The sequence below is a fragment of the Alexandromys fortis genome, unplaced genomic scaffold, assembly GCF_014885135.2.
Source record: "Alexandromys fortis isolate MF-2015 unplaced genomic scaffold, M_Fortis_MF-2015_v1.1 scaffold_95, whole genome shotgun sequence".
Classification (NCBI taxonomy): Eukaryota; Metazoa; Chordata; class Mammalia; order Rodentia; family Cricetidae; genus Alexandromys; species Alexandromys fortis.
Window position 1 is genome coordinate 4069866 of NW_026067990.1, and position 25135 is coordinate 4095000.

General features: G+C 38.8%; 1 protein-coding gene across 3 annotated transcripts in view; it reads left to right on the forward strand.

Annotated features, from left to right (window-relative positions):
• Positions 1 to 25135, forward strand: part of Mcf2 (MCF.2 cell line derived transforming sequence) — a 101674-nt gene that overhangs the window by 20747 nt on the left and 55792 nt on the right. For 2 of the 3 annotated variants that reach the window (XM_050159641.1, XM_050159642.1), the window contains exons 1-5: positions 7057 to 7369; positions 20124 to 20243; positions 21057 to 21173; positions 22530 to 22679; positions 24997 to 25130. In XM_050159641.1, coding sequence (XP_050015598.1) covers positions 7319 to 7369; positions 20124 to 20243; positions 21057 to 21173; positions 22530 to 22679; positions 24997 to 25130 — 572 coding nt within the window. In that variant the 5' untranslated portion in view covers positions 7057 to 7318. Of the gene's footprint in view, positions 1 to 529; positions 645 to 3047; positions 3139 to 7056; positions 7370 to 20123; positions 20244 to 21056; positions 21174 to 22529; positions 22680 to 24996; positions 25131 to 25135 lie in introns of those variants that run through there. The other variant, XM_050159643.1, reaches the window with a different exon arrangement.

The window sequence follows — 25135 nt, forward strand, 5'->3', positions numbered from 1 at the left end:
CCTTCCTTCCTTCCTTCCTTCCTTCCTTCCTTCCTTCCTTCCTTCCTCCCTCCCTCCCTCCCTCCCTCCCTCCCTCCCTTCCTTCCTTCCTTCCTTCCTTCCTTCCTTTTTCTTCTTACTTGTTTATTCATTTTGTCCTCTTTGTTTTTATTTCTTGTTTTGCTTTTATTTTAGGAACCAATTTGCTAGCTTTTTCTTATTGTTGTTTTGGTTTATATGGAAATTGTGATTCTCATAAAACGCTTGATTACTCCAGTCTCTTAATCATCCTTTTTATTTATTATGAACATGATTGTTATTTGATTTTTTTCAAGATAGGTTTCTTCTTGTAGCCCTGGCTGTCCTGGAACTTGCTCTGTAGACCAGGCTAGCCTCAAACTCATAGAGATCCACTGGCCACTACCTCAAAGTGCTGAGACTAAAGGTGTGCACCACCTTCACCCAGCCTAATCATCCTCTTTAAATCTGAAAATCTTCATTTTTGTTTTGTCATATAAATTGATAATTTGTTTAATTTGCTTTATGTTAGGTGGCCGGGGAAGGGACAATGCTTGGATCATTACATTTCCAGAAAACTGTAACTTCAGATGCATTCCAGAGGATGTAATCTCAAAAGTGCTCAACTACTTGACATCTATGGCAAGGTATCGTATTTCATTACATTCGAAAACTCTTGTTTTATATCAAATACATACTTGAAGGGCATAAGAGGAAGGTTGCTTGTTAGTATAGTTCTTATTGTTATTGTGAATAGTAAATAAACGTCACCTAATGTATATAAATATAACAAAAGAGGAGGCTGACAGCTACTTAAATTCTTCAGTTCTTTTTTGTTTGTTCATTTGTTTTATTTTTTGAGACAGGGTTTCTTCCTTTTTTGGTTTTTCAAGATATGGTTCCTCTGTGGCTTTGGAGCCTGTCCTGTGACTAGCTCTGTAGACCAGGCTGGCCTTAAACTCACAGAGATTCACCTGTCTCTGCATCCTGAGTGCTAGGATTAAAAGTGTGCACCACCAATGCCCAGCCAAGACAGGGCTTTTCTGTGTAGCCCTGGCTGTCCTGGATCTCACTCTGTAGACCAGTCTTGCCTCAAACTCACAGGTATCTGCCCGCCTCTGCCTCCAGAGTGCTGGGATTGAAAACCTGTGCCACCACCACCTGCCTAAATTCTAAATATATTTAAAAATATACTGTAAAATATAGGCTGAAGATGCAAAATACATCCTGAGGAGAAAATATATAAATATGCCGAGGAGCTATGTAAGTAGATTAATAATCTAGAAGTTCTGGCCCTCACAAAGTATGGCAGTCATCTATAAAAGAATACTTTACTAGCCAAGAGTGAAGAAAGCCATTTTTCTCTCTGTCCAAGGATTACATACAGCAGTGGTGTTGGGGGAACTACTAGGCAGGATAATATGATAATAAAATCAGTTGGCACTAGTGTATGTTAAAATGAAAAAAAGTAAAAGCTTCCTTAGGGGGTCTGGAGAGATTTCTCAACAGTAAGAGCACTTGCTGCACAATAGTTTGGGCCATTTATCAGATCCCAGCCTCTACATAACAATCCAGGTGTCTCACACAGCAGCTATGAGCAGGTAGAACAGGAGAATCACTGGGGCTTTTGGGTCTCCAGCTTAGCCAAGAAAATGTGAGCACCACATTTAGGGAAAGGACCTCACTTCAAAAGAATAGGTGGAGAGGGAAAGAGGAAGATACCTAATGCGCTCGCTCGCTCTCTCTCTCTCTCTCTCTCTCTCTCTCTCTCTCTCTCTCTCTCCCTCCCTCCATACACACACACACACACATACAAACACACTCCCTTTGAGATTATATTTATGTTGAATATAATCTATCTATCTATCTATCTATCTATCTATCTATCTATCTATCTATCTATCTATCATCTATGATCTATCTATCTGACAGGACCATACTTTGTAGACCCGGCTGGCTGGCTGGCCCGTCTAGACTTCCCTGTGTACTTCCTTTTGTAGACCAGACTGGCCTCACATTGACAGAGATCTGCCTACTTCTTTTTCCAGAGTGCTGGCATTAAAGGCCTGTGCCACCATACCCAGCCAAGATAAAATTTTAAAGGAGGCAGTTTTCATTTAGAATAAATGAAATATATTCATTTTTCTAAAGAATAGAAACATAATTTACTGGAAGAGTCTTATGAACAAAAATTGAGCTCTAAAAGAGTAAAATTTTTATTGTACCCATTGAGGATTAAAAGTATTGTTAGGGCAAATCAAAATTATATTATCCATTAAACTGCCTTCCCTCAAACTCAAACAGCAGGCTATAGTGGAAAACAATATATTTAACTATATATATTTTCAAGTGAACAAAAAGATCATTGATGGATTGCTGTGTAAAGTTAAGCTTGATGTAATGAAAGGCAGAGGGTGTTCAGTTTTCTTCCCACGAATATTTCAAGATTCTAAAATAGTTTTCCTAATCCATCTTTATGATATAACCTTTTCCTATTTCATTTTCATATGTATGCGTGTGTTTTTGTGTGAGTGAATGCCATGTCTGTGTGTGTGCCTGTGGAAGCCAGGAAAGGACAATGGATTCCTTGGACCCAGAGTTACAGGTGATTGTGAGTCACTATGTAGGTACTGGAAATCAAACTCAGGACCAAGAGGAGCAAGTACTCTTAACCTCTGAGCCACCTCTCCAGCCACCTCATTTTCCTATTTAAAAGACTGAAGTTAGTACTGAAAAGGAAAGTTTAAATATAGGGGAATATAGATTTAAAATAATTTTTAAAGAGTGCTTTTTGGGGTTTAATTTGAAATCTAGCTCTCCTGAAATTCACTCTGTAGACCAAGCTGGCCTCAAATTCACAGAGATTCACCTGACTCAGCCTCCCTGAGTGCTGGGATTAAAGGCATATAACACTACTTCTTGGCTAAGATAGCACTTCCAAAGCTAAACTTTTCTTCAAGTAAACATTAACTGTAAAATAGTCATAAATAAAGACACATATAACAAATAAGAGTTCTTACTGACAAAAATTATTATTTCTTTTTTTGTAGACAAAATGGATCTGACTCCCGATTTACTATTATTCTGGATCGCAGACTGGATACATGGTCTTCCCTCAAAATTTCCCTCCAGAAAATCTCAGTAAGTACTCTACAGGAATTTCTTCTTTACTTATAGTTTGCCTTTTGAAAATATGGATTATTTTGATATTGATGGAGACAATAAATGTTGATATTGATATAGTGAGAAGGGAAAGTAGGAAGGCTTTGTGGTGTGAAGTAAAGAACTCAGACAGGTCTCAGCGAAGAACTTGAGACCCTACTATAAGTCCTAGTGGGAAGAATGAGGAATTCATGGTTCAAATTATAAGTGAGCAAAGACTTGTGGTTCTGTATGACTTCCAGAGGAAGGCATATATTTTATGGGACCTTTTGGAAAATGGAGGTATCTATGTTGTATACCTATGACACATAGAAAATTGAATTGTGAAGAAAAAATTTCAAGCAGTAGTTCAGTTGGTATTCTAAGCACCCAGAGATAAGCCCTCCCATTTTTTTTTCTTCTCAAATATTTATTGTTTATTTCTGGCAAAAATCTAGTATATTAGTATATTATTAGTAGTATATTTGTTATCTCTTGTCAGTTCCTATGGCCTGAAGTTCTCTGTCTCCTGACTGACTCAGAGGCTACTTCCACCAGAAGAAGTCTATTTACTTACAAAGGCATGACAAATATTGAGGTTGTTGAAGTTCTGAGTCATTACTGTTTTGCTATATTGTTTGTTGACAAACATAAAACCATACTAACACTTAGAGCCAGATATAGTAGCAAAGTGAATAAGATCATCCATTTCATATCCATCATGAGTTATTCCTTATTTGGGGGCCATTTAGTAGGGATTTTCTTTTATTTGTTTATAACAGGTATTTAATCATAAATAGTCATCCTAATTTCTTTTCCTTTTACTTTTGCTAATATAAAACTTTCTGAAAGCAGAAGGGCTGATGACTCTGGGCAGTAGTCTACCAGAGCAGAGATGCAATAGTGGCAGGAACATGAAGCAACTGATCACAATATATTCTTAGCCAGAAGAACAGAGAAATGAGTGTGCACATGCTAGTGCACAGCTCACTTTCTCCACTGTCACGTAATCCAGGATGTCGTGCCTTGCGAGTGGTGCCACCCATAGTGGGCAGTGAACACAATTAAGATAATCCCCCACAGACATCTTCCAGAGGCCCATCTCCCAGGTGATTTTAGATTTTTGTCAAGTTAACCCTTAGCACTATCACACAGTGAAGAGAGCCTAAAAGTCAAACAAAGTACTAAAATAAAATAACAATACTGACTGTAGCTCTGTCGGTGGTAGAGTGTTTGCCTACAAAGCACTGGGTTCCATCCCCAGCACTACATGAATCGGGTATGGTGGTACATGCTTGTAATCCTTTTACTCAGGAGGCAGTGGCAGGAGGATAGACAGTTCAAGGTCATATTCAGTTACATAGTGAATTTAAAACCAGTCTGGGCTACATGAGACCATGTCTCAAACAATAACTATAGAAAGGCCTTCATGAGTGCATTTTTCTGCTCTAAAGCATTCATAGTTCTAAGTATGATTGATACTCCTTTTTCTTGATTAAGAGACCCATGTAAAAAGCTGTGGAAACAGGACAATCAGTGAGACTTGCTGGCGGGTAGCCTAGTTCCGGGCCCTGTGAAAGAATCTGTCTTGATGGAGAAAGGCAAGAGTAACAGGAGACTGAACACATTTTGGTTTCTGTGCATGCACATGGGTATATGAACACACACACACACACACACTTATACTCACTGTATTAGTTATTTTTGTTGTTGTTGCTGTAATAAGACACTTCAACCAGAGCAACTTGTAGAACAAAGTTTATTTGGGCTTATGGTTTCAGAAGGATAAGCGCCATCATGGCAGGGAATCCTGACAGCAAGTGGCAGGAAGCAGATGCTGAGAACTCGCATCCTGAGGTGCAAGCCTGGAGAGGAGAGAGCAGTTGGAAATGAGTCTTTAAACTCTTGCCGGGCGGTGGTGGTGCATGCCTTTAATAACCAGCACTTGGGAGGCAAGGGGCAGAGGCTGACGGATCTCTGTGAGTTCGAGGCCAGCCTGGTCTACAGAGCTAGTTCCAGGACAGCTAGGGATGTTATACAGAGACACCCTGTCTCAGCCTCCCCCATCCAAAAACAAAAAGAAAAGGAAAAAGAGAGAGCATTTGGAAATGATGAGTCTTTAAACTCTCAAAATCCACCTCCAGTGACATTCTTCCTCCAACAAGGCCAGAACCATTAAATATCCCTAAACAATGCCACCAATGGAGGATCAAGTGTCCAAATAAAGAACCTATGAGTCTATGGGGGTGGGGGGACATTATCATTCAAATCACCACAGACAAAACAAAATTTCTCTGGAGCTGCAGTTTGGTAGATGTTTATTTTTAATATTTTATCTTCTTTCTAAATATATATTTCATTTTTAATTATGTATGTATGTGAATATGTGAGTGTTGGTGCCCAAGTATTCCAAAAGAAGATGTTGGATCACTTGGAACTGGAGTTATAAGTAGTTGTGGATCACCTGACATGGGTGCTGGTAATCATATACATGGATCCTCAGGAGAGAAGTTAGTGTTTTTTGTGGTCTATTACTCTAACATTTGCCATTTTTCTTCTGGTCCTGGGGAGAGAACCTAGGGCCACATGTGTATTACCACTGCCTTATATCCCCATGTGGTCTATTACTTTCCGTGAGATAACTGTAAAGTTCGGTGTGAAGACCTTAACTTACAGCTTCCAGTGCCTGAAATATAATCTCATTTTCTCATATCACTAATCATAATTGTCTATGTGTTAACATATTGTCTACCCATGACAGTGTGCTAAGAATATAGGAGAAACATGTAAGATTTTCTGTTTGGGAATGGTGTATTTTAGATGAGACAATGTTTAATACTAAGCCAGATCGTTTAGTTCATTGATTTTTTTTACTCCTTTTATTACTAAAAATAAAATAGTAGATATATAAAATAAAATAGAAAAACATACAGCTTCCAAAATAAATGAAAGAAGGCGGGTTAGGCTTCATAATTAATGAGAGAAGAATTTGAAATTATTGCTAGTTGACCTATGATAATTGTACATATGGGACTGGAGAGATGGCTCAACAATTACGAGCACTTGCTGCTCTTGCAGAGAGGACCCAGGTTCACTTCTCAGCATCTACATGGTGGTTCACAACCATCTGAAACTCCAGTTCCGGGGGATTTGACCTCTCTCCTAACCTCTGTGGGCTCTTGCTTGCATGTGGCACATAGACATATACTCAGGCTCACACATATATGCCTAGGATAAAATAAATATTAGAATAATTGTGGCCAGACCTGGTGGTTCAAGCCTTTACACCCAGAATTTGGGAGACAGAGGGAGGCAGATCTCTGAGTTCGTGGCCAGTCTAGTTTATAGAATGAGTTCCAGGACAGACAGGGCTATACACAGAAACCTTGTCTTGAAAAACAAAAGGAAAACTTGTATATATTAATGGGGTAAAACGTGATGCTTTCACACACACACACATATAGTGTAGTGACATGTCTATCACATCAAACATTTATCATTTCTTTGTGGTAAAAACATTCAATGCTCTCTTTAGCTATTTGTGGAAAGGTTAATTTGAGGGAGAATCTTCTCCATCTTAAAAAGTTTGCGTGCATATTCTCTCTTCTTTCAAGATTATCAGGATACAGCTTCATAAACTGTAACACTTCTCAACCCTTAAGCCCAGGATAGAATGTAGCAATACAATATAGAATTGAAGTTTAAGTCTCAGAGCAGTGCAGGACAAGAGGACAAGGTATCAGTGAGTACTACCTTCACAAAGAATCTTAGCATTCCACCTTAAAAAATCTAACTACGCAGAGGCAAGCCAGTCCCATCCGGACTGTTGCTGAGGAGAAGAGCGCTTTTTTTTTTTTCTCTCTCCCTCCACTATTAGGACGTGCCTGATCGTCTTGAATAGTCCAGCACAAGCTAATCCACAAGGCTCAATCAGGCTAAGTAGTTGGGGGACTGTGTCAACTCTGAATCACAATGAGCAGCAGGGAAGGACCTGTCAGCTGACTAATCAGGGCTAGTGGATTTTTTTGCAGCTCTGCCGCGGTGGTAATGGAAGCAGCCGTAGCTTTGTTTGATAGAGATTTTTGGCTGCTGCTTTTAAATACCACCCAAGAAGCAGCTCATATTTCATCAATGTTGCGTTGACAATCGGAAAAGAAGAGTGTAATTGTGTATAGGCGAGATGGCAGAAGCAAATCCCCCGAGAGGCAAGATGAGGTTCAGAAGGAATGCGGTAAGGGCTCTGCCTGCAGTCCTGGAAAGCCTATTCCCAAGTTCAAGTGCAGGGATGCTGCAGCATGGTGCTACAGCACAAACTGCTGAGTGGGGCTTTTAAGGACAGATGGGGAGAATGGACTCTTGTATTTTCGTGAATTGCATTGATGTGATTACTGTGAGACCGGCCTAGGGTAATTTAAGGAAAAGAGGTAGAATATCGCTTCAAAATTTCAATGTCATCAAGTTTATCAGAGAGCATTGCTGGTCATGTTATTTGTTTAAGAGTGTATTAGCAGTTTAGAATGGTTTGCCTGCATAGCTTTAAATAACCAGTTAAAAGAATACCTAACAAAAGGGTTTATTTATTTATTTATTTATTTATTTATTTATTGGACACTGGTAAATAGCGTGTGATATCCTGGATGGGTCTGGAGGCAATTTCATCACCTTAAAAAGGCAGCCCGCTTAGCTGTGACTTTAAAAGTGGAAGCATTTAAGCATCTGTAATGATGGGAAATTTTTGTAGTTTCAGGTCTTTTATAAATGTGCACTTTGAAGGGGCAAAATTCTACCCATTACCAACTGTTAGAAGGGACAGGAAAGTGGCTTATTTTCCAGCATATGCTACAATTTTCAAGTTCCTCCTTCGGTTACTTTCCATAAACTTTCCTATCTACTCATTCATTCATTCATTCATTCATATATTCATATTCTAAATTACTCAAAAAATTTCTACATAATCTTCGGATTTGTTTTAGAGGAATGTTGAAATAACCTAGGCTAATTTAATATCAAGCCACTCATCCACAGGACATTAAGTGTCACCTTTAAAAAAAACCCAACAAATTGTTATTCTTATTGTTGATGTAAGATAGAAACTTGCCTGTTCAAGTATTGAGGTAACATACACAAAAGTGAAAAGCTAAAAATTACCTATAAAAATAAATTAAAATCCAATCGAGGACAAGGAAAGAAAAGAATTGTTGCTGAGTGACAGCAAATGCTAATAGTTGAGAGAAAGATTTTTCTAGTAAGCGTTTTAGTATAGAATGTTCTTTAACAATTACGTTTATTTTGATAAAGTTATGTGTTCAGTCCTACACATGATTTTACATTATGAGAATACATACTTGTGTCAAACTTTAATAGCCAATTTATAATACATGTAAAATGTGTGTGTGTTTGCAATATTGTATGGAAGTGACATTCACGGTTTTAGTAGCAAAGGTGCCTTGACTTCACCTTTTGGAAAGTTCCTAATTCCTTTCTGTGCATGCATATTTTCTCAGCACTAAACTTTTATGTATACACACTTTAATACACACACAGATACAGCAGCCAGGTAGTAATTGAATAGATGTATCTTTACTGTGCTCCCTCTGACTCCAGTTTCAATGGTAAATATATAATAGCTCTTGACTAAAGACACTCTCAGTCCAGGAGAGAGGAAAAGTATATTTGTAAATATTTGTTTCAAAAGAACTTCACATGGCAGATGTCATTTGTTTGCACCTTAAGTCACAAAATGTGTTTCTCTTACCTTTCTCTGAATTTTTCCCATGATTTTTATTTCCCTCAAATGAATTACTTTAAGTGGCCCGCTAGGAGCAGGTATCTAAAAATGCAATTGATTGGATTGATTCTGAAGCCTAAAGCTCGAGTGGTAGGAAAATTTGTTTTGTTTGACTAGAGTGAAGGATTTGGGCCCTTAGTTAGTGACAAAATGGCTTAATTGCGAAGGACTTTTGGATTTGGACTGATTCTGAAGGCTGTGGTAGGCCTAACAAGAAGGCCTGGTAGAATGCAAAGTCTCAAGAGAGGATTATACTGATTACCTGGTGGAAATTGAAAGATTCACTGAGCAGTAAGGAGGGGATTAGAAGAGATACATGTGATAAAAGGGAAAAACCACAAGGAATTGGTATTGCTTAGGACTATCCTCTTCCCCAGGGCTCTTGGCAAGTTGCCGGGCAACACTCGAGGGCACTCATATGTTCTGTACAATTGAGAGTGTGGATAGGGTTAGGATAAGGGAGACAATTAAAGCAGCTCTTGCCATAGGAAACTCCTCCCTATAGCTCCGGGTCATGGGGTTTTCCCATGCCATCATATACTGTCATGATATTAGCTTTCTCTTACCTTTGCTCCAAGCCTTCTCTCTGTGCCTCCTGTTCCCCCACCCAACTCCGGCTAGCTATGAAGTCAGAGCAGGATGAATCTATTCCCTTTGATCCTGCTAATGAGCCTCCCCGCTATAGAAAAAAGCCCACGGCTCGCTCTCATTTGGTCCTTTCAGCTTCCCTTTCTCCCTCCTCAGTGACAGGTCATGCAGGTCAACTCTTCCTGGCATCCACAGTTTTCATTTCATGGGCTACAGGATGCTTGATTGTTTTCCATAACTTCAAAAATTGTTAACAGGTCCCATTTTGTGGAGTCAAATGAATTCATTTCTAAATTGCAAAGAGTGAATCTGCATGTATCTGAAAGGTTAAGTGTAGATAAAAAGCTATTTATGACCCAGAAAGGCCTAGCACTGCTGTTCCCCCACTGTGCTTCATTTCTCACGCTGTAAGAAGGGATAATACCTACTGGGATACCATAGTAGGGAAGCTAAATCGAGCCGTGTGTGTAACAAGTCGGTCATGTAGGTAATCCCTTTCCGTCAAAGGTCCTTAATAATATTGTCTTTCTTTGGCTGGAAGGTTAAAAGAGAAATGCTGTAGGAATAGAAACAGCACAGGTTGAACATTTCTAACGAAATTCCTAGAGAGCTAGAGCGATGGCGCAGTGGTGACGAGCACCTGCTGCTCTTCCTTAGTACGCCTGGCTTTGGTGTCCAGCACCTACATAGCGCCTTGCAACCATTTGTAATTTCAGTCCTGAGGAATCCTATACCTTCTTCTAGCCTTTGGAGACAATAGACATGCATGCGGTACATAGACATACATGCAGGCAAAATGCCCACATGACTTTTTTTTTTTAAGAAGAAGAAATAGCTAGCCATCCCATAGGATGAGTGAATTGCCTCCCTGAAAGTATCACACAAAAGAATATTAAATAACTTTACTTTCAGGGCTTTAATAGTTAAGTGGCATATCAGGTTTATGTCTTGGTGAAGACCATGTGTCTGGGCAGTCCTGGGGATGGTATATGAGTCAAGGACAAGACCATCTGTTCTTTAGGAGGGGAAGATAATAGAGAATATGTTTTGGGTCTGTTCTCTTTAACAACCAGGAAGAGCTGCTGCAGAAGGCAGGGTTGGGGCTGTGAGCAGTGAGTGGTTGGGCACACGAGTCCACGTTCCGTGACAGTGGGCAGCTTGTTCTAGTTACAGGTATGTGCCCTTAGGTAGCTGCTTGTTGGAATCTCAAAAAGGATAGAGAGAAATGTCTGCAAGAAACTCAAAAGTAGTGCTGAGTCTTCTCAAGCAGTCTTTCTTTGGTTTTTATTTTTTTAAAAGAAGAAACAAAAAGACTGACCTATGTTATGACTACTTCTCTTTGCTGTTCTGACAAGTTCTTGAAAATGATTCATGGATTTAGAATGTAGAGCTTAATTTTGGAGAAAATAGAAATTGTGCCTTTTCATGTTTATATAACCATAGAGATTAGATATTCTTAAAAGCATTTAGGAATGCTGTATTACTAAACTGAATCATCACAGCTCAGTGGTCATGTTCTGTGATTGCTGTGCTCTGCATATCTGTTATGATATGCTGTTTGATTTTTCATTAAATTGCTCATTTAACATGTATTATCTGGAAATTCTTAGATATAAACTTTTTTGTATAGAGAATAAAATACTTCATACACACACATATCCACATAAACATGGACAAATTAATCTTTTTTGGACAACATACTCTTAATCTGCATGGCTTGTCAATTTAAATTTTCTACAGATGTCTCTATTCCATATAGATTCTCATGTGAAGCAAAGAAAGGAGTGAATATATATTATTCATATTGACCCATGTTCCGATATATGAATGTTTTCATTTAGTGATTGTAGCCCACAGATGTGTTTTGTTTATACTCTACAATGTTTTCACAAAATTTTAGTCTGTTCCCCCCTCTTTAAAAATAGGAATTTTGCCAGGCATGGTGGTGCACACCTTGAATTCCAGCACTCAGAAGACAGAGACAGCCAGATCTCTGAATTCGAGGCCATCTTGATCTAGCTAGGTTGGCTAGAAGTGACCTTGTCTCAAACAAAACAAAACAAAACAACTCCCCCCCCCCCAAAAAAAAGCAACAACTAGTCAACCAACCAACTGACCAACCAATTAACAGAAACCATAGCAAAATCTAGAGTCTTGGAGCAATGATAATCACAACTAATTGTTTTTGACACAGCATCCTAGTAAGCAGCTCAAGCTGACCTAGAATGTTAGCCCAGGATGGACTCCCGAGTGCTCGCATTATAGGCATGAACCACCAGCATACCTAGCACAACTGGGGAGCGTTAACTTTCCATCTGAGCTACTTGTGAAAGTCCACAAATATTTAAGTGATAATGAATATTACACCAAAGAAAGAGAACTGAATTTGATAGTCATGGGTAGGTAAATGAAGAATACAATATAAATTAATGCATTAAACAATGATTATAAATAGTCATAAATTAGGAGCTGGAAAAATGGCTCGGTACTTAAGGGTACTCGCTGTTCTTCTAAAGGGTCTGAGTTCAGTTCCTAGCAAGCATGTCAGATGGTTCACAGCCTGCTGGAAACTCCAGTTCCAGAGGATCTGATAACCTCTTTGGTCTCTTTGGGCTCCTACACATGTATTAATACACACACACACACACATACACACACACACACACACTCAAACACACACACTTAAATACAGTATAAAATAAATAGACTTAAATTGGATGGCTATCCAACTCTCAGTTCTCCCAAGGGGCCATTTTTCAGTTAACCCTCCCATCATTTGAGAAGCCATTCTCTCTGCTATTATTCTACATGCTGGTTCCAAATTCATTTCTAGTATCCACTAATTCCTGAGGATTAGAAAAGTGAAGTTCTGCTTAGGATTTTTTTCAGTATAGTGCTGATGTAGAGGAACTTCCTAAACATCATTTTAAAAGGAAATGTACATTCAAAATATGAGTAGTTCCTTTATTGCTTATAGAGTTACACTTGTGTTTTTCACTACAGAATGATTCTGAAATTATGCTAACGCAATAGCTAATCTCATTTATGCAGCCACTCAACAAATGAGTTGCATTAAGTAGTTCATCTGATTTACCAGTGATTTGTTTTATGAAATTGAAGCATAACAGTTCAGATGAGGCATTTTAGTTATATCTTTCATGTTCACACGCAAGTCAAATGCAGTGAGTTTTTAATCCTAGATTGTCCTAATCAGCCATGAACAGGTGCTTGGCAAATTGTCCCGTACAAAGTGAATTTACAACCTTATGCGAATACTTTTCACAGCCCCTCTATTTTCAGCTTATGTTTCCGTTGTTACGTGCTGGTCAATGAACCCGTGACCTCATGCCTGCTAGCAGAGCACCATACATTCCCAGCACATACACTCTTTAAGAAACAAACAACCAAGCAAAAATTACATATAAAGCAGGTATATTTTAATAGACTTTTCTTTCAGGACGTCTCTAAGCTTCAAGGGTGCAAGGGTAGGACTATTAATATTTATTAAAGGCTTATCCTGAGACTCATACTTACAGTGAACATTATTAAAACACTCTGCTAAGTTCTTAATGTGAAGAGGTGCTATTTCCATCTTCATTTAACAGCTGGAGAAACTGAGTACAGTGAACAGAATAATCAATTTCCATATGTCTATGACCCAATTCCCCAAACCTATGAATAGGCTATGGTAAAAGGATGGACGTGACGTGATGAAGAATCTTGAGGAGCCTAGGATTGTAGCCCAGTTGGTAGACTGCCTGTTTAGCATGCACAACATCCTTGTTACACTCAGAGCTGCAACTTGAAATAGATGTGGTAGCACATGCCTCTATTAGGGAGTTAGAGGCAGGAGGATCAGAAGTTTGAGGCACAAAATTCAAAGCCAATTTGGGATACAGGAGACTCTGTCACTGATAATAAAAGTAGTGTCGAGATTGGGAGATTATCCCAAATTTTCAAGGTAGGACTTGTATAATCACAAGGATCTTTATTATCAAAAGAGAGAGAGGAATTGTGGTTTAGCTCAGTAGTAGAGATCTTATCTTGCATGTGTGAGGCCTTGGGTTCTATCCTGAGTATCATTAAAAAAAAGGAAAGGAAGTGGAGAAAGCTTCAGAGAAGAGGGAATGACAGAAGCTGAGGTCAAAACAATTGCAAGGCCATAAACCAAAGAGGTGATGGGCAGTCCCTAGAAACTGAAAATGTCAAGGTAATAGATTCTTATCTAGAGCATGGAGAAGGAAAGCAGCTTGGAATGCCTTGCTTTTAGTCCAGTGATGCTAATCTTGGTCTTCTGGCCCCCAGAAGCACAGCAGTGAATAGTATTGCCTTATAGCAGCAGTAAGAAACTTGTACTCAGAGATTTTATCAAGTATCCAACAGAATTAAAACCCTAGTTGACCTGCCTGAAAAACTAGACTCTCTCAACAAGAAAAATTTGGAGAAACATAAAGGGGATGGTACAAGAATCAGTTTACAGTTCAGTCCATAAACCACGCATGAGGAAGAAGTGAAGATTTGGTAACATCTAGCCTAAATGGTAGCAAATGCCTACCAGCATACTTCCTTTATGTTGAGGAGGAACAGGAAGTGGAAGTGGTGAGCACTGTAGTGAACAAAAGTGTCCAAAAATGGGGTACTAAGCAGTCAGCTTCAGGCAAGTGTTGTCAGGTTGGGAAAATGGGCCCAAGTACTGTCCAGTCTTTGATTTCTCAAGAGAAACAAGAAATCAAGTCTCTATCCAATACATGTGTTTTTATTTTATTTCATTTTTAAATATTTTATATATTTTAATTGTGTGTGTGCGTGCATGCATATACACATATGTCTGTGCATGTGTGTGTATGTGTACATGCACCTGTATGTATAAGTACACTCAGAGACCAGCGTCCCTGGAACTTGAGTTATAGTTCCTCCTGTAAGATGTTTGATATGGATGGTGAGGACTGAACTTAGGTCCTTTGGGAGAACAGCCAGTGCTCTTAATCACTGAGCCATTTTTTTCTTTTCTCTCCTCTCCTCCCCCTCCCTTTCTTCCCTCTCCTTTCCTCTCCTCCCCTCTCTCTCCCCCTTTGTTCCATCCTCCTCTCATCTCTCTCTCCCTTCCCCCTCCCTCTCTTTCTAGACAGGGTCTCACTATATAGCTCTGAGTGGTCTGGAGCTTCCTAAGTAGATCAAGCTGGCCTTAAAGTTTTTTGAAGATTTGTTTTTATGTTTATGAGTGTCAGAAACTACTTCTGTGCACCACGTGCATGCAGTACTGCAGGACCTTAGGAGGACAGAAGAAGGTGACAGATCCCTTGGGACTGGACTTACAGATGGTTGTGAGCCATCTGACTTAAGTGCTGGAAACCAGATTTTGGTCCTCCGGAAAAGTAACCAGTGCTTTTTCCCACCGACTTATTTGCCAGTCCTGAGATCTAGGTTTTGTATCAATAATGTTATTATTTTCTTTTTTTTTATAGACTTTATTGTTTAGAGTACCTTTAAGTGCAGAACTAAATTGAACAGGGGTACAAGAAGTTCTCATAAACTCATTGTTCATTTTGTTTTGGTAGCTTTGTTCACTCGCAGGTACTGTATTATTCTTAAAATGAGTATACTTGAAACATTTCTGTATAGTTTGCTTTGATATACTTTAATGTTCCCTCTTGATGTTGATGACTGCACTCCCAAATGAGACCTTTTCTCTCTCCTTCCCTACGGAGAGCTATCTTTTTTTTTTATTAAATTTTTTTATTCATTTTACATACCAACCACAGTTCCCTCTTCCTCCCCTCCTCCCTCTCTCCCTTCCACTCCTCCTCCTCCTCCACCCCCCATCCACTCCTCAGAAAAGGTAAGGCCTCCCACAGGGAGTCAACAAAGCCTGGCGAGTTGTTAAGTTGAGCAGGACCAGGCCCCTCCCCCCTGCATCAAGGCTGAGAAAGGCCTGCTAAAATGCCTAGCAATAATGGAGAGAGTATCTGACTGGCCTTCTCCTGAGATCAGATTGGTGACTACCCTAGTTGTCACCCTAGAACCTTCATTTAGTAACTGATGGAAGCAGATGCAGAGAACTGTCTTATAGATATCATGAGAATGCCTTGCTGGCTCTTCCAAACACAGCGTCTATAGAAAAAAAAATAACAGAATCTTGCTTTCCTTCATAAACATGCTTATATTTTTGTTTCAATCTGGGTTACTCAAATCTCAAACCTTGGAACGGATTTCACTGAGTCCCTCTATCTCATCAAGTATACTTAATCATTATGATTTAATGATGATACTTCCTGGATTTTGCCATGACTCTTGCTACTTTTACTCTGGTTGAGGATCTGACTGTTGAATTACTGTACCTTTCTACAAGGTCACCGCAAGTCTGGTTCTCCTTGTATCTGAATTCAGCTCTTTCTCAAGGCTCATGAGATTTAAGAGGACGTGGCTAGGGTTGTAGTTCCATGGTAGGGCATTTGCATTTAGCTTTGGGTTTAATTCCTAGAACCACATCAAATTTTAAAATAAAATAAAATGTGTCTGACAATGGTGCTCTAGTACTCAAAAGATCGATTTCCTTAACTTCTAGGGGGAAAACATCAGACTAGCTCCTGTTATGGTTCTTGTCTGCCTCTCCAACATCTTTTCCCTTCATAGTCCTTTTCCTCTACCTTTCTTGATAGGGCATCTTCAAGAGGCGGGGTAGTTCAATAACTAAGGCCACAGTCTTAGTATAAGACAAGGCTTCATAGGTTATGCTTAAACACACTCTGAGCTTGACCTTATTTGTAAAAAGGGCAACTTAACTCATTCACTGAACTATGGTAAAGTAGATCTATAAGTACTGGCTAAATATTTGACATAGAGTACACATTTAATATGTGGTGATATAATATTGGGCCATGCTGTTTCTTTTTATAGCCAATCTTGCGTTGTAGTCCCTGTTCTTTTGTTTTGGAATTTCTTTCCGTAGCAAGTATTTTTCACTGCTGTGATAGTTGGTGTTATCATTTATGAAGAGATGATGGGGTACTGGTCCCATAAGAGGCAGCAGGGGTAACCCAAGTCCTTGGTGGGTCTCCTGGCTGGTGGCCTGAGGCCTTGATGGGAGAGAAACAGATATGCCAGGAAGAGAGAGCTGAACTATAAAGTTTATTTTATATGGAGGGAAAAGGGGGGCGAAGGGGGAGGAGAAGAGAGAGAGTCTGAAGCTACCTCTCTAGAAGGAGAGAGAAAGGGGGGGAGGTGCTTGCTTTGGTGGAAGTGGGCGGGGCTTGTCTTTTAAAGGGACAGGGTACCCAGGTGACAGACCAGACCAGCAGATTACAGTTGGCCTTGTCAATTTGACACAATCTGTAATCCTCTGGGAAGAGGGTCTCAATGAGGAATTATAAAGATCCTGTTGATGTATGGAAGACTGTTTTGATCATCAATGGGGGAAAACCATGCTCACTTTAGACACCACTATCCCCTTGGCAGCTGATTCTGAACTGTTTAAGAGAGGAGAAGGTGAGCTGAGTACCAAGCCCTTAGGTGCATCCATTTCCTCTGTGTGCTTGACTGAAAATGTGACCAGTTTCTGCATATTCTTTTGGCTTTGAGTTCTTCACATGATGGACTGTATAACCTGGCATTATAAACTGAACTCTAACCCCAAATCACTTTTAGTTAGAATACTTATCAAAGCTACAGAACTAAAAACTAGAACTGCGCTACTATGTGCCAGACTTTTTTTTTTTCTAGAAGCTGGGGAAATACTGAAAAAAATTGGATGGCATTTTAATTCAATTAATTTCTCTTTTTTCTTAAAGGCTATTTGGCCCTCTCATGTTTCATAATTTTGTGATATTATTTCCTGTGTATATTATTCTAATTCTTTAATTTTTTGGCTTACTATGCTGTGCTGATTACTAATAAACTCAGTTATTAAACTGTCATTTTCTTGGAAGGGACAGCATTTAATTAATTGGTGTATTCTCAATGCCTGTATGTACCTGATAATCTTTCATTTAAATGCATGGAGTGTTCACATAGCAATGAAAATAAGACTTCCTTGGATAAAAACAAGAATGTGATTTTATGATACAGTTTTCATCAGTTGTTTAGTATAGATAATATTTCAGCTCCCTTTGTTTTTTTTTCGGTTATCACAAGGACTTGCCTCCTTATTCTGTTTTTAAAATTTAAAATTTCTTATAAAATTTATTATTATTATTATGGTGTGTATGTGCATAATATGTGTTTGTATGTGAGGCACTGACAACTCTGTGGAGTCAGTTCTCTCCTTCCAACTTCATGTGGGTTCTGGGGATGGAACTCAGGTCATAGCAAATGCCTTTACCTACTGAGCCATTTGGCTGCTCCATTATCTGTTTTCATTTTTACAGGAAATAAATACAATTTGACTTCAAATTCAGCAATTTTGTGACTTAAAGGCAGGAACATAAACCAATGGAGTGGAACAGAACCCAGAAATTTATTTTCAACCAGTTTTCAGCAAAAAGAACCAAGAGCATATATAATAATGGTAGTGGAGATGTACATAGATGAACAAAACTAGCTTCCTATCTTTCAACATTAAAAAATAAATCAAATTGGATCAAACACCTAAATACAAAATCTCAAAACTATGAAACTATTAACACTCGCAAAAAATATAGGAAGCATTCTTAAATGAATTGGTATCAGTGATATATTATATTTATGTATGTATATATGGACATAGAGTTTATGGTGCTGGCTTGAAACCAGTTTTAGGGGGTTCGAGTCCTTCCTTTCTCATTTTACTTTAACGAAAGTGGGTTCTTCAGATGTGTGCTATATTTATAAATATGGACCCCAAAGCATAAGATAAATAGGCAAACAGGATTAAATTAATGAAAAGAACTTCTGTATAAAAAGGAAACAATAAACACAATGCAGGGATAGTCTACAGAACAGAAATAATATTTTTAAACTGTTCATTAAGGGGTTAATACCTAGAGTATTAAAAAAAACAACCTCAGTAGCCAAACAAAACAAAAAACGCCTCAAAAGCCCTGTCTAATTAAAAATTGGTAAATGGTATGAATAGCATTTCTTAAAAGAAGTTCTACAAATATCAAGCAGGTGTATACACATGATCAGCATCACAAATCACAATAAGGCTAGAATGACTAACATGCAAAAGACCAAAAGTAGCATGCTGACAAAAATGAAGACAGGAGAGCTGCCTTGTACATGGTAGGAATGAGAATCAGTATCATTATTGGACAACAGTTTCTTCACAAAAATTGTGAATACAATTAGCATATAATCCAACAATCTCACTGATGTCCAAAGAAATTAAAATGAGTATCGTAAAGGGATACCTGCATATCCATGTTGATTTCAACATTATCAATAATAGGCAGTGTGTGGAACCATGCAACATATCCATCCATGGATTAAAAGATAAACTGTTGGGGACTGGAGAGATGGCTGAGAGGTTGAGAGCACTGGCTGCTCTTCTAGAGGTCCTGAGTTCAATTCCCAGCACCCACATGGTGGCTTACAATCACCTATATTGAGATCTGGTGCCTTCTTCTGGCATGCAGGCATACATGTAGGCAGACTACTGTATGCATAATAAGTAAATCTTTAAAAATGTATACATGCTGTAAAGCTATGACATAGCATCCATTGTTTTTGATAACATGGATGGAACTGGAGATGGAAATGTTATTGAGTAAAATGAGCCAGGCACAGAAAAACAGCCAATTTCATAGTTTCCCTCATTGGTAGAAGCTACAAAAGCTGATCACTTGGAAATGGAACATAGACTAGGAGTCTCTTAGTATAGGGAGGGGAAGGGAGAGACAAAGAGACATATAGTGAGGCTGGATATTAGGTGCACAGTTAAAGAGGAGGAAGTAGTTCTGGTGTTTTATGAGGCAGGGTTAATTTCACTCTGTAATTATGAGGTAACTAGAAGAGTTTGAAAGTTCCTGATACTGGGGGCTGGAGAGATGGCTCAGTGGTAAAGAGCATTGCCTGCTCTTCTAAAGGTCCTGAGTTCAATTCCCAGCAACCACATGGTGGCTCACAACCATCTGTAATGAGGTCTGGTGCCCTCTTCTGGCCTGCAGATATACACACAGACAGAATATTGTATACATAATAAATAAGTAAATATTTTAAAAAAAAGAAAGTTCCTGATACAGAAATGCTAATGTTTGGGGTGAAAGATATGCTAATTAATGATGTGATCATCACATGTTATATGTATGTATCAAATTATAGTAAGTTCTGACAAGAATAAGCCTAATATTAATATATCAATTAAAAAGAAAGAAAACATCAGAAACAGTAAACTAATTTCAAGATACAGCTTTAGAGCCTAATTCTTTGCAAGTTAGGATCTGCTTGTGTTCTGTTAGAAAATTCCACCCTGGCAACATTATAAGGATCTGACCCAATAGCCCTATGTCATTCTTATTTCTATTTCCATGTTTTCAGATATTATCATCAGTCACTTAAACAGGTTGGCCTTTTATTGACTTCTGTAACTTTGAAGTTTGCTTCCTCCAATGACATGTCTTCTGATTTGTGCTCAGTTGGGAGTTTGTTGTGTCAATTGTGTTCCGGCTCACTCTTTTGTTCTTCCTTGCTATAGGCCTCTTTCCCCGGGAGCTTACACTTAGTCCTGGTTTTACGCCCTACCAGTTTTCTTCAGAGGACTTTCACGGACATTGGATTTCGATTTAGCCAGGAGGATTTTATGGTGAAACTACCAGTAAGATTATTGCTTGACTCTCTGGTCCTCCTAATGCTTATGTGTTCTGTATCTTATACTGTTTGTTTTGCATGTGTCCATGTAACACTTACAGTAAAATTTGTCTCTCAAAAATTTAATTCTGAAATGTCTTTCAGCCATCTGCTTCTACTGTTAAAAAGGACTAGTTCAGGCAACTTATAACAAGGCAATGCCTTTTGAAAAATATGTGTTATATGTTATAGATGTATGTATATATCTATGTGTGTGTACACTTAGGAATTTTTATTTTCTGTGAACATTGTATGGTTTATATATCTGAAATACCATGATCCTTAGCTAGCCCGGAGTACCATGGTTTTTATTTTGAAAATAAGTCTTTGCTAGTTTTTATTGTTTTAAATAGAGTGCTCATAAAATTTGATACCTGAATCATAACTTACTACATAAAGTCCTTTTGCTGTGTTCTGAGCACAGAAATTCTGTGTGTGTGTGTGTGTGTGTGTGTGCATGTGTGCATGTACACACATTTGCATGTATATGTGTGTATAAGATTGCTCATTAATAGTGAAACCTTTTAGACAAAGATGAATTAGGGTGTTTGGGTTTCTGTAGAAGCTAATATTGGTTGATAGAAATGTTTTGTAAATAAAAACTGTTGTTATCTGAAGATGGTTAATGCATCCAGGGGAGGGGGCATGCACAGGAAAGAACTGTTTCAAGTTTTTAAACTGGATGATTCTCTGCTAAGTGTTGACTGAAATTCCTTTTGCAGTCTGATGGAGGGCTGTCATGAAGGGCAGTTAACAGTGTCTTTCTTGCTTATTTACATAGGTTGTTATGCTGAGCTCAGTTAGTGATTTGCTGACATACATTGATGACAAGCAATTAACCCCTGAGTTAGGCGGCACCTTGCAGTACTGCCACAGTGAATGGATCATCTTCAGAAATGTATGTTGCTTCTGCCCTTACTGTAGAGCCTATCCTTCATTCTATCTAGAAATTTTCCTACTTGGGAAAAGCAATATTGGGTCTCCTACTTTTCAAATACATATATCATTCAACATTTTTGGTTTTCTTCTCAAAGATATTTCTAGAAATGATGAAGAATCACTAAGGATGGCAACTGAAGGAGAGACCTAGGGAAAAAGCAGAGGAATCTCTGCCTACCCCTTCCTGTGATTATGTAGAAAAAAAGAAACAAAGGCTTTGGGTTCAAATCCTAGCACTTAGATCTTGGACAATATATATCACCTCTCCAAGTCTTTTTTCTATCTACAAAATGAGATTGATAGTATGTTACCTAATAGGTATCTTGGGAGATAATGAATACAAAATGACTCGCTGCTTGGTATATGGAGATCCTCAGAAAGTGCAAGTATATTCATTGCAGTCTAGTGGCACTCCCAAAGTTATTAGTTTTGTCAGAGGTAAGGGCTGTGGCCTCCCAGGTAGAATAAAGCCTGTGATTTAAGTGTCTTGACTTACAATCTCATGATATGAGAACTCTTCTGAAGAAAATAATGATAGCCACTAAACCAGGTCACATTTTTTTAGTCCTCATTCAAACCATGTGTCTGGTAGGTTCATTCAGCAATTCAGGTGTTCACGTGAAGTTGAACCATTAAGAGTGAGCAGTGCCTTGCCTTAAATGAAAGAGCAAATCTCTTGAGATACCTGCCAAACAGATGGTTTATATTATGTCTGCATTGCCCCTGTGTTCCGCGAGGCACTGATTTTGGGAACAAAATAGTGCAGCCTTCCTCGCCATTTTAGGGCAACAGCACCTTTGGGATAACAACTTCAGATCTTTGGCAGTACCTGCAATGAACTATTGTGACCACTTGCTCTCCAGCTCCTTAGATCATCATGTTTTGTGGAGTGCTGATCACAAACACTAATAAATGTCGATTGACATTGCTGGTCTCATGTCTCATTAGAAGTGAACTTATTAGAAAGCAGTTTTGTTAAGTGCTGAGTTTGCTAAGGGAAGAAAGACACTGATGTTCAAGGCCATACAGCAAAGTACTCAGCACATGGCATATTTTAGAGTTTCTGTGAGTGTCCAGAGACTGAGTCCAGATATGTACAAATACACATTCAAGGATTTCAAGTCTGCTTTTTAGTCTCTTGGGGGTTTAGATGCAGAGTTAGCAGCATTAATTGTCAGGGGTAGCGCCAATGTTTCCTAGTACAGTTTGTAGCATATATGTCTGTTGTCTATTCCCATATATAGAGCAATACACATTACTGATCAAATTTTGATATGTTAAGAGTTTCCATCAAAAATCCTCTGGCTTTTTCCAGGCTATAGAAAAGTTTGCTCTTACAGTGAAGGAAGTGGCTCAGATGTTGCAATCCTTTGGAACAGAGCTGGCTGAGACAGAGCTACCAGATAATATTCCTGCAATACAGGAGATTCTGGCAGTTCGTGCTGAGAGGTATCAGATGTTGAAGGTATGTCTGTTTAGAACACACAGATTTTACCCTATCATCCTGCTCCTTGAAGTCTTTTTGTGTTGAATTAAGAATGGAATTGAGGGCCTTCTGAGTGTTAGGCAAAACCTGTCACTAAACTGCAATCCTATGTCCTTGGTGGTTTGTGAGCTACGTTCTCACTATGTAGCCCAGGGTGACCTGGAAATCACTATATAGCGTGATCCTGCCACGTGGTATTTATTGTTCCAGGAAGGAGTTTAATATGTTTGTTTTACATAGGGAAGAGGGAAGGTACATTAAAAATATTTTTTCTTTTATTTTGACTTTATATGTTTCGGTATTTTGCTTCTATGTATGTTAGTACTCCACATGTGTGCCTAGTGCCTATAGACACCAGAAGAAGGCATCAGATCCCCTGAAACTGGAGTTTAGGTGATTGCCTGCTACCATGTGGGTGCTGGGAGCTGAACCTGGGTTTTCCAGAAGAGACGCATGTGCATCTCTTGAGACATCTTTCCAGGAAGAATTGACTTTGTTCTACTCAGTTCTGCCTGGAATAGAAGAGGAGCAGTTCTGGCAGTTTGACTTTTAGAGGCACTTTCCTCAAAATGCAGGAAAATTTGGTCAAGGGAAATCAGACAGCTGAGCGTAGTATTTGTCTCCCTTGCCCGTAAAATGCATGTTGGGTGCCTTGTCAGTTTTAAGTTCTATACCAGGTGCAATGTTTAAATTAAGATGTGAGAAACCAAATGTTTGCATCATAATCTAGAAGCAAAACCCGATATGCAATAAGGTGACGACGGTGATGATGATGATGATGCTAACAATGATTCATGATTATTTTGTAGTTGTTCTTTGAGACAGACTTTCTTGTAGCCTAGACTGATTTTAAGCACACAGCTGTAGGTGTCCTTGAACTACTGATTCTCATGCTTTCACCAGGTATAAGCATGTGATACCACTCATGGCTTGGCTTGCACGACTAATTTGTATGCAGCTGTGGGGATGATGTAATGAGATAAGTATGTAGTATACATGCAATAGGTTTTTAGCACATAGTTTGTGGTTTATTAATATTAGTGTGATTTTTATTTATTTTTTATTTCTTTTGGTGCTGGGAATTAAACTTAGGGCCTCATATCTTTTCCTTTCTACCACACTACCTATTCTTTATGCCAAATATCTGCTCATAACTTTGTAAGTTGTTTGGACCTTTTGAAGGAAATCTTGGCTCATTCAGATATCTGATGAATGTCTGTGTTTATAGATGTCCCAAGCATGTGCTTACTTAAACTCACATGTGAACTAAAATAAGATTTAAGGCACAAAGTGATTGGTAATAATTAATGATTATCAAGAAACGTATGTGATTTTTTCTGAATATGCATTAAATATGCTTTGTAACTTTACGATTTCTGATATTGTAGTTGTTATTGTGTTAATATGGTTTGATCTGAGCACATTAAAAATATTATCAGAATAGAACAAGATTGGTTAGAACTTTCTAACCAATACTGTCTGTAGCAAGAAGCTCAAAACAGCATGATTGGTGCTTCTGTCTGTAATGTCTAATTCGCCAGCTGGGGACTCCAGTCTGTTTGTAAGATAGGAGCTTCTTTGAAGCTGACATTTGCGTGTTTATGCCCTGTGTTTGCCAATGCATGTGTGTGGAGACCGGAAGATGTTATTCTTTCTCATTTGACATCCACTTTGCCTTTGTTTGTTATTTTGTTTCATAATGTATATGGATGGTTTGCTTGCCTGTTGTCTGTGCACCATACTTATGCAATGCCCATGGAGACGAGAAGAGTGTGTCAGATCCCCTGGAACTAGAGTTCTAGACAGTTGTGAGCCCCCATGTGGGTGCTAGGAGTTGAACCCAGGTCCTTTGGAAGAGTAGTCAGTGCTCTTAACCATTGAACCATCTTCCCAGCTTCCTACCTTGTTTTCTGGGGCAGGGTCTTTTAGTAGCCTGGAACTAAGTAGGCTCTATTGGCTGACCAGTGAGTCTCAGGGATCTGTTTAGATCTACCTCCCTGGCACACATATTCTAAATGTACACCATCACACCTGTTTTTTTTTAATATGTGTTTTGGATATTGAACTCAGGCCTTCGTGCTTCAGAGGGTAAGCATTTTAAGCAACTGAGTCATCTCCCTGGCCACAGAGCCTCACACTTGCAGATTCTATGGTCCTGAAATACTGTCAAAGCGAAGGCTGTGCTAGAATTGCTGGTATCTCCTGTGCTATATACATCCTCTCTATCTGTATATTCCCTTCAAATCCGTCATCTTGGGTTACTAACTGGTTGACATGTCTGTTGTTCTTTATATAGAATGACTTAACAGCTGTAACCAAAGAAGGAAAAATTCTGCTCATGAACCTGAAAGTGCCTAACACTGGAGAAACTGTCAGTTCAAGTCTTGAACGTCCTCAGCACATCAGCAGTGACTGGCGAACTATTAATAAGTACG